The sequence below is a fragment of the Rhinichthys klamathensis genome, unplaced genomic scaffold (assembly GCF_029890125.1).
Source record: "Rhinichthys klamathensis goyatoka isolate OS25496 unplaced genomic scaffold, OSU_Roscu_1.1 h1tg000056l_1, whole genome shotgun sequence".
Lineage (NCBI taxonomy): Eukaryota > Metazoa > Chordata > Actinopteri > Cypriniformes > Leuciscidae > Rhinichthys > Rhinichthys klamathensis.
This window is the reverse complement of record NW_026606601.1, coordinates 3,972,989-3,986,393: the sequence shown is the minus strand read 5'-3', so window position 1 is coordinate 3,986,393 and position 13,405 is coordinate 3,972,989. Positions and strand designations below refer to the sequence as shown.

The following is a 13,405-nucleotide window of genomic DNA, read 5'->3' as shown; positions in this document are numbered from 1 at the left end:
TCCAGCCGGGTCCAGCCATGGGTCCAGCGGGGTAAGCGGAAGGGGCGGGACTTACCAGCGGGCCGCCATATTGCGGAGGGCAACATTCTCATTTCTCCTATGCATTTCTCTCATAACAGTAGTTGAGAAAAATGCCTGCTTCATGTGCTGCTTGGGGCTGTACAAATCGCCGCACTATTGAAAACAGGTCTCGGGGAATTACTTTTCACAAGTAAGACTGAACATTTGTTTCTGGTTGTATTTGGTCGTTATATAATTAGTAATAGTAACGTTAGTTGGCCACCGGAGTTAGTCAAACTAAAATAACGTTAGCTTGCTTGCGGTGTCTCTAGTTAACTTTGCTGTGAAGACATGAGTTGACATGATTTATAGTATAGTTTTAGCTTATATTATATTTTATATTATAAAGTAAATTTCCTGAAAATCTAAATATTTTCTTAAAACCGACTTTTATGACAAGTACTCGTTTCTTACTGTTGTGAATCTTACTGTAACGTTAACGTTCGTTAGTTCGCTAGCTCACTTTTCTCACACATTGAAGGTTTCCCAAAGACAAAGAGTTGAGGAGACAGTGGGAAGTAGCTATACGAAGGCAAGGTTTTTCCGCAAGCGATTTCTCTGTGCTATGCAGTGAGCACTTCAAGTCGGATCACTTTGACAGGACAGGTCAGACTGTCAGGATTAGGAATGGAGCTAAACCATCAGTCTTCAGTTTCCCGACTCATCAACAAAGAGTAGGTTTTTCATCACTAGATTATAATGATTTAATAGCTTGCCATTAAATGGTTATTTGTTTATATTTTTATTTCCTTTTTAGCCCGTTGCAACCAGGACTACACAAGCCTCAAAGAAAGCTGAGGAAAGCCTGTTAGTGGACTGTTCTCAGCATTTCCAAGAGACTGATCCTCCTCTGCCTAATGCTGTGAGTATTTCTATTTAAACCCAGAAGAGCTGTGAGCATTATGGCCCTGTTCATATTCAAACCACTCTGTCTCTCACCGAAAATGACATTTTGATAAACGAATAACAATTTTGTCACAATTTACTGCCATCACATCAATTAAAGGGGAAAGCACTCACATTTTCAATCAGACAGTCACATCAGGTATTTAACAAAAGAACAAGTTTGGATGAATTATAAAACAATACATGCATATATAACAGTACACTTTGTATACCTGTTATGTATGTATGTCTGTGTTTGTGTGTGTCAGTCAGGTAAGCATATTCAACACAGCATGTTTTAGAATGCAAGCCAGCAAGTATAACATTGTACTAGCTATTCACTAACCAACTGAGAATGTGTCAGGTGATATAAACAGTACTCAAAACATTTTCGTCCTTCTTTCTAGGACCACACCTATGCATTGCCTGCATCTCCCACTGGTTTAAAGGCCAGACTCTGTGAAGCCTTGGCTAGAGTGGAGAGTCTGGAGCGAGAGAAGAGGAATGTGAAGGACCGAGAACGGAGGGCAAAGAGCATTGTGCATGATCTTCTGGAGGATCTGAAGGGGAAGAACCTCATAAATGAAGACTTGAAAGTGGCTCAATTTCTACTCTGGTAAAAAAAACAAAAACAATTATGCATATCTTATGTGTACACTTTCCCGTTGTTATTATTATTTCCATTATTATTGCAAGAGTCTGTTATAACTGAATTTCAGATCTTCCGATAGACCTCTTGTCAAAACAGTGCCACGAGTACACAAAGGAGCAGAGGGAGTTTGCCCTCACTCTTCACTTACATGGCCCAAAAGCCTATAACTATTTGAGAAAGTCTCTCCATCTCCCACATCCACATACATTACAGAGGTATTCTTATTTGATTGCACAATTGATTTTGTGCACAAAGATTGCACATTGAATTTGATTGCACAAAATAGTTTAATACATTTAATTAACTACTTTTCATTTTACAAAGGTGGATGAGTTCTGTAGATTTCAAACCTGGCCTCAACATGATGATGTTGGACATGTTGAAAAGACGACAAGAGGAAGACCCAGCTAAATATGGATGTGTGACTCTCATGTTGGATGCCATGGCTATCAAAAAACATGTTCAGTACAATCCTAATACACAGAAAATGTCTGTATTTGTGGATATGGGGGATGGTATGAATGAAACTGATGTTGCCACAGAAGCTCTTGTTTTTATGGTGGTTGGCCTTCAAGGCCATTGGAAGGCTCCAATTGCCTACTACCTGACCAACTCTCTGTCACCAGATACACAGAACGTCTTAATTGTGCATGCCTTGGAGGAACTGCATGAGCGTGGAATAAGAGTGGTGTGTGTCACAATGGAGGGACATGCTTCTAATATTAGCATGTGCACCCAACTTGGGTGCCAGTTAAAGGCAAACTCTCTTGTGCCCTTAAAAACCTTTTCCACACATCCAGTGACTGGTGAGAAGGTGTTTGTGATGATGGATGCTTGCCACATGTTGAAGCTGGCTCGAAATGTTGCAGGCTTACAGTCCAATAACCAGCAGCACTGGTCAGATCAACTGGACATTCATTGTTCATCTAAATGCAGTTCAAGTCAAAGATGGACTGCATGCAGCCAACAAGGTAACAGGCAAGCACGTGCATTTTGATTCCCAGAAGATGAAGGTGTCTTTGGCTGCACAGACACTAAGTCGCTCAGTCGCTGTAGCTCTGCGGACATTAAGAGACCTTGGCTATTCACAGTTTAAACACTGAAGCAACGGCTGAATTCATTGAGGTAATACTATGCAAAATGGTGATGAATCAAATGCTTTCTTTTGGTAAGTATGTATTTTTAAGCCTTTCCAGTTCTGTTCTGAAATTGTTCCTAGTTGGCTTAATGCCTTAGAGGTAAATCATTTACTTAAAGGTTCCTAACCCTGACACTAATTTACAGTATACTCTTAAAGAGCATGCAGTAATTTTGCGAATTTGTCTTTTATGTACTAGGAAAATATAATTACCAACCAGAGACATTGCAATGGTGTGGCTTCTTGGAAATCGTCCCTGAATGTTTTCTCAAAAGCCCCAAAGTTTTTGGATTTTACAAATAACTTTGTATCATTTGCCCTCAGTCTCTCTAACTAATCTGCTCTCAAGTCAAAGGAGCGAATGTTCTATCATTAGAGCTATCTATTGGTCACCACAATGGCATGTCACTGTGTTGTTCCGCCACATCAATACCATTTACAACTTTCAGTGAACAAAATTACATTGTGCTCTCTTAAGAGTATCTTGATTTTGCCATGATCATACTGACAAAACATTTTATTTTTAAGGTACCTGTCTGTCATGGGGTTCATCATCAATATTGACACCCTAATGTTGATGATTCCTGAACAATTACGATTTCACTTACCGATTCAGCCAGGATCACCTGGAGCTCCTCTTCAATTCAATTCGGGCATCAGGTAGGGATTTCAGAAATTTAGAAATTATAAAAAAATATAATCTGAAAAGAGGCAATATATACGTATTAATGGAAGTGCTGCATGATTAATCGTAACAAAGAATATTGATTCAAACACCTGCACCGTCTTATTCCTAAATGACAATTATTCGCCTTTGTCTATTAAACCTTTGACAAGTAGGATTACAGCAAAAAAAATCGTGATTCATCCAGAATCACAAATTTATCCAGAATTGTGCAGCTCTAGTTTACCCAAAAATGAAACTTTGCTGGTAGTCACCATCAGGCCAAGATGTATATGATTTTCTTTCTTCATTTGATGAAGATTTTTTTTCATATACATCTTAGATGGCCTTGGGGTGAATACATTATCAGCGAATTTTCATGTTTGTGTGTGTTTGTGTTTGGTTTTTAGGGGGATGGAATAACAATCCTACTGCAGGCCAGTTCCAGGGCATTTTCCGGCGTCTCATGGTCCGGTGCGGTGTCTCTCCAAGGAGGGAATGTGGCACCACAGGATGAGACCGTGTGGCTATCAGCTGTCGAAATATCATCTCTAGCAGTTGATGAATCTGAGATCCCCTTTTGTAAACGTTTCTGCACTTGTGTGTGACCACAGCTACCTGCCAACCCGCTTTGGTAGCCTTGTGGACAATGCCCTTGTGTACATTTCAGGTTTTGTGGTGCGTCAGATTTTGAGAAAGCTTTCCTGTGATGTGTGCCGTGCTAGCTTGGTGGCAGATGCTGTACCTGCGTCTTTTGATCAGAACTACCACTTGCTTTCACTGAAAAACAATGGAGGGCTGATGATTCCTTCTGAGGGTACAGTGAAGGTGGTCAGATCAGCAGAGCGGTTTATTCGCCAGTCATCCTCTGGGAAACCGGTCAGAGTTTCTTTGATCAATCAGTTTGTCAGAGCTGAGATTGGTTCTGAAGATGTGTTTTTTCTCAAGGAGCACATACAGGAAACACAGTTTGGAAATTGACAACCATAATTTTTCTCTCTTGTCATTAGTTGTGTCTGTCTTTCACAAACTGAGGATGCACCACATTGCCAAACTTAACACTCTGACACTACAGAGTGGCAACTCAAGAAAAAAGCTCTGCAAAGCAGTTCTTTTCAAAGGGTTTTTAGCTCTGTGAACGTACAAAGGATGAGTGATTATAGATGATTGATGGATAGCAGTGAAATTAATCATTTTCTATTTTTATTATTGTCTATATTATTCTGCAATTAAAATTACAATGTATTTGCTATTATTATTATTATACCACTTGCGATTATCAATCTATTATAGTTATGGTGTTAAATTATTGTACTAGTCCCTATTTAATTTTTTAATTGTCTATATTCTGTAATTAATATTTTATATTCTATTGCTTTTATTATAGTATTAAAAAAGTATCATTACTATTTTATTTGCTGTATACTGTTTGTTTATTTTATTGACTATACACTAAACTATTTACTATTACTTCTCACTTTCTTATATTTACTATTTTCATTGCACACTCTAATTGTACCGTCCATATCATATTACCATAAAGGATCCATCAGTTATCTTTTTTATTGTATATTTGGAGTATCTGTAAATATCAAAAATTTCTGTGCTATAAAAATACAGAAAGCACCTGCATGTGTGATTTGCTGATTTGTTTTATTTTCTCAATGGCTCAATTCTAAGCACAAGAGAAGCTAAAATCGGATTAAAGACAGAAAATGCTTTTTCCACAATAAAAAAAAAACTTTAATTTAATATGAAAATTAAATTATATCTCAGTATGGGGGTCTTCACAATTCTTATCCAAGAATAAAAAGCCAAATACATGACAAGCCTGAGCTTTGACAATTCCTTATTAAAAATTTTTTTATAAGTCTAACTATCGAGATTTTAAATAACTAGAGATGGAACTTTTTGTGCACCATGTACGAACCACTGAAATCGGTTGATAAATGTAAACGTTATTTTTGTTTTTATCCAGAAAAACCGCAGCTCACCCGTTTACTTGCATTTGATTACAGTGCAGTCTTGCCCTCCGCAAAATGGCGGACGCGTTGACGTATCGCGTCTATGTATTATGTCTATGGTGTCTTCATCCAGCTTCCAGTGTTCTGAGCACGACACGACCAGAGCCGTGTTTTTCAACGGCTCTGGACCATACACGACCGTTTGCGCTTTGAACTTTTAATATTATAATAATAATAATCAGATTTAGTAAATTTTACAAGAAATACTAAGCAAAATGTATAAAAGTAAGCAAAATACTTTTATTATTAAAACACGAAAGATATCTCAGTATGTAAAACCATGTGATTTTATTTTACACTATGTACATTTGACACAAAACGAAATGAAAATGTATTCCATACTCGTATTAACTTGTGAATTACAGACAAGAGAACTTAAGGAATACGTTTTTCTTTTCTTATTGTGGAATTTCATTTACTTTGAATGCCAGTTCTGTAAGAGAAAGTCCATGTTGTAGAAAGTTTACAGACACTCACAAATTCCAACATCATCTTGTAAATAGTGTATACAGCACTCAAATTACATACAAACAACTGGATGCAGACAGTAATGTCATCCACATAAGCTTGAGAACTTTTCAAAATAATGTAAAAAACATCCTAATGATTTATTGCTTATTAGGATTATACATACACATTTACAAAAAAATACATGTGTATATATCTATATATGTTATTATCTGCATGGTTTTAAACATACACATACATATACACATTAACATTTTAATAACATTGTGCAAATTTGAAGTGAGTGCATACCACAGAGTTAAAAACAATTACGAGGGCCACTGAATTAGAAGTTGCTCAATAAAAACACAATTTGGCTTTATATAAAAAAAGATTAGGTTTTACAATAAAAAAACAAACAAAAAAGACATTAAGAAGGCAAGTCTCGGAAAAAGTGGCACTTCAGCTTTGTGATTCTTAAACCATTGCATATAACAAAAATTATCTGGCCCTAGAGGTCACTTTAAGTAGTACCCAACATCTCACAGTCCTTTACAACGCTAATGCTGCCACAAACCTGTACAACATAAATGTACTGATATCTACATAACCAATGCAAAGAGTACAATTCAACAATACTATGTATGTACATGAATTAAATACGTGTCTTCAAGCACTTGTGTGGTTAGCGTCAAGTGAGAGTAGTGGCTTAAAACAAAAGAAATCTTGCTTACTTTTGAAAAGAAAAAATAGTATATGTGTGTGTTTCAGTTAAAAATAAATTAAAACTGCTAGAAACCAAACCAAAGCAAGGCCTCTAAAACAGTTAAGGGTGAAAGTGCATACTGTAGTACTGTAGTACATCATGCGGTTCTCTGAGATCTTTGAATCTATTCAAGTCTTCCTCTGTGCTCTCAGTTGTCCAACAACAGCATATCTGCAGTTCTTCTGAGATGTGGCTAGTTGTCATTGGGCCACATTAAATTAAAAGCCTCTTGTAACGCTGCATTCCGGCATGTAGTGTTTTTTGCACCAAGATGCATTGCGGTCAGTAGCTGTTTTCGTGGCCTGCGAGGATGTAGAGATTGCTGTGTGCTGTTGGATTGTCTGTTGGCCGGCTCTCCAAAACCACCACTCTATAAAGAATAACATCAAAACAAATACCTTTGACCTGATGCCCTTTCTGCGAACATATGCCCTACATTATAAAACATGGATTGGCACACCAGTAATAAAGTGTACAATATTAATTAAATAATGACATAATAATTAGATGGCTTCTTCTCACCTGTCTGAACCCAGCAGTCTAAATATCCTTGTGTTGTCAGAAATCTCCTGTGTAATCTGGAATATAAACAGAATAATGTGATTGCAAAATATCTATGTCATATAGTTTAACAAACTTTTTTTCTTACACCACTCTCTGAAATACGTTCTGATCCTGTTATATATATATATATATATATATATAAATATATATATATACATACTTTATGTGTTTAAAATAGCTGAATGAGAAATAATTTTTTTTTTTAAACATGTTGTTAAATATCAGCTAGACCATATTAATAAAAAGTAACCTGTATTGCAAATTAATCATTTAATTATATATTATAACCTGTATTGCATTTTTAATTGGCATTAAGTATTAATATTAAATTTAATTTAGATATAAATATACATTTATATTATATATTAATTTATATATTTATACATATATTGTGATATTTTTGCAGTTTGTTTTTTCTGCTTCACGATGGGGTCAGGGTTTTTCCTCTTGATATTATTGACTGTACATCTCTCACATATATTAAGATGGACTTGCCTCATTGGACTTGAAGCTGCGTCCTTGCATGCCATGCCTCCAGAAGGCCAACACACTGTCTTGAAGGCAAACTAAGAGGGATAGATAGATGCATAGAGAGAGATTTTACTACAATAGATATACTACAATAAAAAAAGAATTTACCCATAGAAAAGTGTTTAAATAGCTAAAGGATAACTGTTAAATTCAGTGAGCTTAGAGAGGATTTATGTAAAAATGGAGGAACATTTACTTCAAGCCACCCTTAAAGGTAGGGTAGGTCGTTTTTGGTCTAAAAAACTTTTTCCCAAATTTGTTTAAACTTTCTATATATATCAATGCATAATTAAAATGTAAGTACTCTGATAAAAAGAGTATAAAAATCGAGTGACTCTAGACCGTTTAATCTGCACTAAACACAGCTCATTATTTCCTTCCGGGACGAAACAATGGATTGGCTTAGGCGACTGTCACTCTCTCGCAACCATGGCAACACCCCCGCTGCTACATGCGCTGCCCACATGCGCGCACTCGTTTGACTCGAGGAGGGCAAGAGACTAGTAAGAGACACAATTACATGCAAAACACGGCGTATATGTTATGAATCTTACACGAAATTCACCTTCATCACAGTGTAACTGATTGTAATGGGAAAACGTGTATCAATGCAACCTGTTTTTAGCTTTGCTTTATGTTACTAGCTCGTTAACGAATCAAACTCAATATATTTTAAACTTTACCAGTATCGATATGCTAGCTTGATAGTGAGTACTAACAGCCATGTTAGTTGTTTATATTCATAATGATAAAGTTAGGTATTTTATTACATGCGAGTCTGACATGTTGTCACTACATGCACGGCTCCTCTCCGCTGGGCGCTGGTAAGCGCGTCCTCCAGCTGTGAGCTGTCGGCATCGCGCGTTCATGTGTTTTGGGGGCGTGGTTTTGGAAGGAGCCCAGAATGGAGGGGGTGGAAGTGAATGGAGATAAGTAGCTGTGTTTATTACAGCCCTGAGAGGACTACAGACACTCGATTTTTATACTCTCTTTTCCAGAGTACTTATATTTTAATTATGCATTGATATATATAGAAAGTTTAAACAAATTTGGCAAAAAGTTTTAAAAAAAATTCCTACCTACAATACCTTTAATGTACCAAAGTTCCATACCTATTGATTCAATCTGGAAGTTAAAAGTCAGTTCGGCTGAGAGTTTTCGACTGGACTTTAACCGGCCTTGCAAATTCACAATCTTAATGCTCCCTGGAGACGAAGAGAAGCAATTAATCACTATATCAGTTCTTTGATATGCATGCATCTGTTATTAATCTATTAATGGCATGTTCTGTACTTACGATCTAAGCAGACTAAAATTGTATCTCTCTCCAGCTGGGTCACATGCATCACACAACTCTGTGGGGTATCTGAAACAAGTCAAATTAATTAAAAGCTAATTAAATACAAAATTTGCACACACACTCACACACACATACATACATATATATACATATATATATATATATATATATATATATATATATATATATTTATATACACACACACTCACCTAAAGGATTATTAGGAACACCATACTAATACTGTGTTTGACCCCCTTTCGCCTTCAGAACTGCCTTAATTCTATGTGGCATTGATTCAACAAGGTGCTGAAAGCATTCTTTAGAAAAGTTGGCCCATATTGATAGGATAGCATCTTGCAGTTGATGGAGATTTGTGGGATGCACATCCAGGACACGAAGCTCCCGTTCCACCACATCCCAAAGATGCTCTATTGGGTTGAGATCTGGTGACTGTGGGGGCCATTTTAGTACAGTGAACTCATTGTCATGTTCAAGAAACCAATTTGAAAATATAGCTGCGAGCAGCGATTACGGGCCCAAGCCGGTGGCACCGCAACCCCGGTGCCTTTAGTAACCTAAAGGCACCGGAGTGGCGGTGCCGCCGGCTTTGGCCCTTCATCGCTGCTCGCAGCTATATTTATATATATATATATATATATATATATATATATATATATATATATAAACAAGCCGGTGGCACCGCCACCCTGGTGCCTTAAGGGTTACTGTGCATGACGGGTAATAACTTAACCCCGCTTTGACTGTTGAGAAGATGTGTGCTGTAGAGCTTGCATTGGTGTGGGCTCTGCAAAAGTGTGCATTGAGGGCACATATCATATGCGTGAGCAAACTTGTGTGTGTGTGTGTGTGTGTGTGTGTGTGTGTGTGTGTGTGTGTGTGTGTGTGTGTGTGTGTGTGTGTGTGAGAGACGTGATTCAACAATGTAGACATAAAAACATACTCCGTCCTTTTGTTCATACAGGACATTTTTCAAACTGCAAACTGTTTACTTATATTTGTGTACAATCGCAATAAAACACAACATTGTGCTTTTGTCAAACTGTAAACTACAAATGTCACCCAACCAAAATCTCTTACACACACACACGCGCACACACACACACACACACATACACGTAGTTTAAAAGCAAAAAAAAAATCTTTTGGACATTCAGCATATTGCATTGGTTTTCATTTCTTGTTCTCGAACAGAGCCCTAATCTGTTTATTTTTTCAGTTACACATTCTACATTGATTAAAAAAGAAAAATCAAATGTGTTTTTATTATATACAGAAATAAATAATCTATCATTCAGATGAGAATAAAGTTAGTGTTAGTTTAAATGTTAAGGAAAACAAATATATGATCTGATATATAGCACATTCATTTAAAATTCATTCAGGTTCAATTACCAAACATACAAATCTTAATGTAATTTAAAGCAAACAATACATTTAAAATATATGGGTTGTATGCCTATTTTTTTATTTAAAAAGATATATATCCAAAAAGACAAGGCCTAAACTTTAACAAGGGTTAAACAATCACTGTAACAGACGCAATCACACACACACACACACACACACACACACAAACACACAAGTCAAATCACTTACATTTTAGATGCAATATTGACTTTTTTCTGTTTCAGCAGCGAAAATAGTTCAACAAAGATCACAGCAGAACCATCGAGCATCTCACAGCAACGCGTTCTCATTACTGAATGATTCAGCATTTTGAACGAATCGGTTGACTCAAAGATTCAATGACCAATCCATAATCTGTCTCATTCATGAATGACTCAACCGTTCGAACGAATTGTTTGAACGAATGAATCAATGACTCGCTCATTAAGACGGTCGCCTGGCGACACCTAATGACGGTTTAGTGTTATGTTTAAAAGTATCATTCTTCCCAACGATTTTTAATTGACTTATATTTAAAACAATCTCATAACATTATTTAATGCATTGTTATTTTTCAGTGTAAACGATTTAATTTGATCAGCCCTACCTAGGGTAAAAGCCATATAGTGTCTTATCATTCTAAATAATTGAATTTATTGATCAAATTTACAAATTAAAAATGAAAGATGAAGCATACATTTAATAAGACTGGACCGGGGTGCCCTGCATATATTACAATTTGCAGATTTAAATATACCATTGCCCCCCACCGTCAATTTGATGTGTGTGTTTGTGTGTGTGTGTGTGTGTGTGTTTAATAAAATCATTTAGTCACTACAATTAAAACCTGAACGGGTTTGCTTACTAAATTGTGAGCTGAACGAAAGTTGCAGCAAAGATCAGCAACCGGAGTCAAATTTCATTAATCACGAGTTGAGAGTGAGCGTCTCTCTCTGCTGTGTTATGCTGCATCACACGGGCATTCATAACGCTGCGCGTCCACGACGATGAGCGAGCAGAACAGAGTGAACGTTTTTTAGTTCATTCCTACTTCCATAGGAATTCCCTCGAGCGCTCTGCACGCACCACCATTATCAATGTCCGTGTGGACGTCCGCGATCGAACAGTGGAAACATTGGCTACTCCGTCATTTTATTCAAGAAGATCATTCAAACTGCAAAGTGTTTACTTATTTTTGGATACTCGCAATCAAACACAACATTGTGATTTTGTAAAATACATTCAAGAAATCCGCCCCCGAAATGGGGCTTCTTTTAAAATGAAACGAAAATGCTCACAGCTGCACGTCTTGTGGAGACGTCCGTTACTTTCGCTTTCAAGTTAGCGACTTTAAAGCCCCCAGCGGAGTCACGGTGGGAAAATATTCCCATAGTAGCATCCCTACAATTTAATACAATTGGCCTACCTGATTTTGAACACAAGAGGGCAGTAAAGCACTGTGAATGATTTTTATTTTTTTATTTTTTTGGCTAAACAACCATTCTGGCTGTTTTTAAACTTAAACATAAATCTTAAATTGAAAAAAAGGAATACAATGGGTTTAGTTCTAATATTAGTATAATTTTATAGAAAAATAAATGGTGTATAATTACATTTTAGAAAGATATGAGACATTTCCTGATTCTCTTTTTGACATAATCCCTCGCCATAGCAAAACCGTTTGAGATATTCAATATCCGTTCACAATTTAGCATCTTTAATGTATTTTCATCAAGTTGAAAAAGTTTTGTAACTGTAGATGAAAGTAACCCCCCCCCCACCCACTTTTGTCACAAAAGGTGGCGCTACTGAGCCCCTGCACCACGCCCGTTTCTGAAACTTTGCACATGTCTACTGGCTAATAAATGTGATCTGTCTGTCGAGTTTCATGCAATTTTAAGCAATTTCAGGCATGCTAAGAGTCTCAAAAGCATCCAAAAAGAATATTAAAGTTTGATGCGTTGCCATGGCAACAGTATCTAAGATATCAATAATCCTTTCACAGGTCTACATCTGGCGAGTGTCTACATTATACACATCAAGTTTGAAGCAAATCGGGTAAAAATAAGAGGGTGATTTCAAAGCATTTTGAAAGTGACACACTTCCTGCTGCCAGTTGGTGGCGCTATAACTTTGACTCACAATAGTCACATCCATGTGATCGGCTTCTTACAGCGAACACACTGTTGAAGTTTCATCAAGATCAGTTAATGTATGCAGAAGTTATAACACACTTCCTGTTTCCATTATTCGCCATAAATTCGTTTCCTCGTCACGGCCAAACCGTTCGAGATATCAGAAATCCCCTGGCAATTTTTCATCCTCAATGTCTTGACATCATGCTGACCGAGTTTCGTTGCGATTGGTTGAATTCTCTAGGAGGAGTATATCGAATTCCAGGGGCATACGCTTCCAAACAAACCATAATAGCCGACTTCCTGTTGGGCTGGGGTAAAAAGTAAAAGTACAAAGGATATATAAATCGATGAGATCTATATGTGTACCGAGTTTCATATTATTACATGCAAGCGTGTTTGATTTATGGACCAAGTTTTCGGACCCCGTTCCAGGGGGCGCTGTCGAGCCCCCCTGCCACGCCCGGGTACCAGCTTCAGCCCGGCCCTGATGGCCACGGGTTCTGACCAGTGTGCAAAGTTTCAAGAGTTTTCGTGCACGTTAAGAGCCCCAAAAGTGCCCGAATAGTCGATAAAATAATAATAATAATAATAATAATAATAATAATAATAATAATCCTAAGGAAAACAATAGGGCCTTCGCCTTTTCAAGGCTTGGGCCCTAATGATTCGAGCTTTGTGACATGGTGCATTATCCTGCTGGAAGTAGCCATCAGAGGATGGGTACATGGTGGCCATAAAGGGATGGACATGGTCAGAAACAATGCTCAGGTAGGCCGTGGCATTTAAACGATGCCCAATTGGCACTAAGGGGCCTAAAGTGTGCCAAGAA

At 37.3% G+C, this 13,405-nt stretch overlaps 2 protein-coding genes across 9 annotated transcripts in view; one reads left to right on the top strand and one right to left on the bottom strand.

Moving 5' to 3' along the window:
• The first annotated feature begins 102 nt into the window (after window positions 1-102).
• On the top strand, window positions 103-3,338 carry LOC130083492 (THAP domain-containing protein 6-like). 3 transcript variants are annotated; one of them, XR_008806844.1, is made up of 6 exons: window positions 109-211; window positions 542-734; window positions 818-922; window positions 1,353-1,561; window positions 2,467-2,568; window positions 3,264-3,338. XR_008806844.1 is itself a non-coding variant. In XM_056248513.1 (5 exons), exons 1-5 carry the CDS (start codon window positions 132-134, stop codon window positions 2,480-2,482), a joined length of 603 nt encoding a protein of 200 aa, XP_056104488.1. In that variant the 5' UTR covers window positions 103-131; the 3' UTR covers window positions 2,483-2,732. The 3 variants fall into 3 exon arrangements, 2 of the variants coding, with proteins under 2 accessions (XP_056104488.1, XP_056104489.1); XM_056248513.1 differs by lacking the exon at window positions 3,264-3,338 and having other exon boundaries at window positions 103-211; window positions 2,467-2,732; XM_056248514.1 differs by lacking the exon at window positions 3,264-3,338 and having other exon boundaries at window positions 2,398-2,732.
• A 3,527-nt stretch (window positions 3,339-6,865) lies between these two features.
• Window positions 6,866-13,405, bottom strand: part of map4k3a (mitogen-activated protein kinase kinase kinase kinase 3a) — a 75,909-nt gene continuing 69,369 nt past the window's right edge. For all 6 annotated transcript variants that reach the window (XM_056248709.1, XM_056248711.1, XM_056248710.1 and 3 more), the window contains 5 exons: window positions 9,029-9,097; window positions 8,844-8,936; window positions 7,696-7,766; window positions 7,159-7,214; window positions 6,866-7,006 (listed from right to left, as the gene is read on the bottom strand). In XM_056248709.1, coding sequence (XP_056104684.1) covers window positions 6,919-7,006; window positions 7,159-7,214; window positions 7,696-7,766; window positions 8,844-8,936; window positions 9,029-9,097 — 377 coding nt within the window. In that variant the 3' untranslated portion in view covers window positions 6,866-6,918. The remainder of the gene's footprint in view (window positions 7,007-7,158; window positions 7,215-7,695; window positions 7,767-8,843; window positions 8,937-9,028; window positions 9,098-13,405) is intronic.

What these genes read in the sequence shown, in the direction of transcription:
- LOC130083492 (XM_056248513.1), top strand. Translation starts at nt 132, where the DNA reads ATGCCTGCTTCATGTGCTGCTTGGGGCTGTACAAATCGCCGCACTATT. An exon ending in TCCCGACTCATCAACAAAGA is followed by an intron (nt 735 to 817) that starts GTAGGTTTTTCA and finishes TTTCCTTTTTAG; the next exon opens with CCCGTTGCAACCAGGACTAC. An exon ending in ATCCTCCTCTGCCTAATGCT is followed by an intron (nt 923 to 1,352) that starts GTGAGTATTTCT and finishes CCTTCTTTCTAG; the next exon opens with GACCACACCTATGCATTGCC.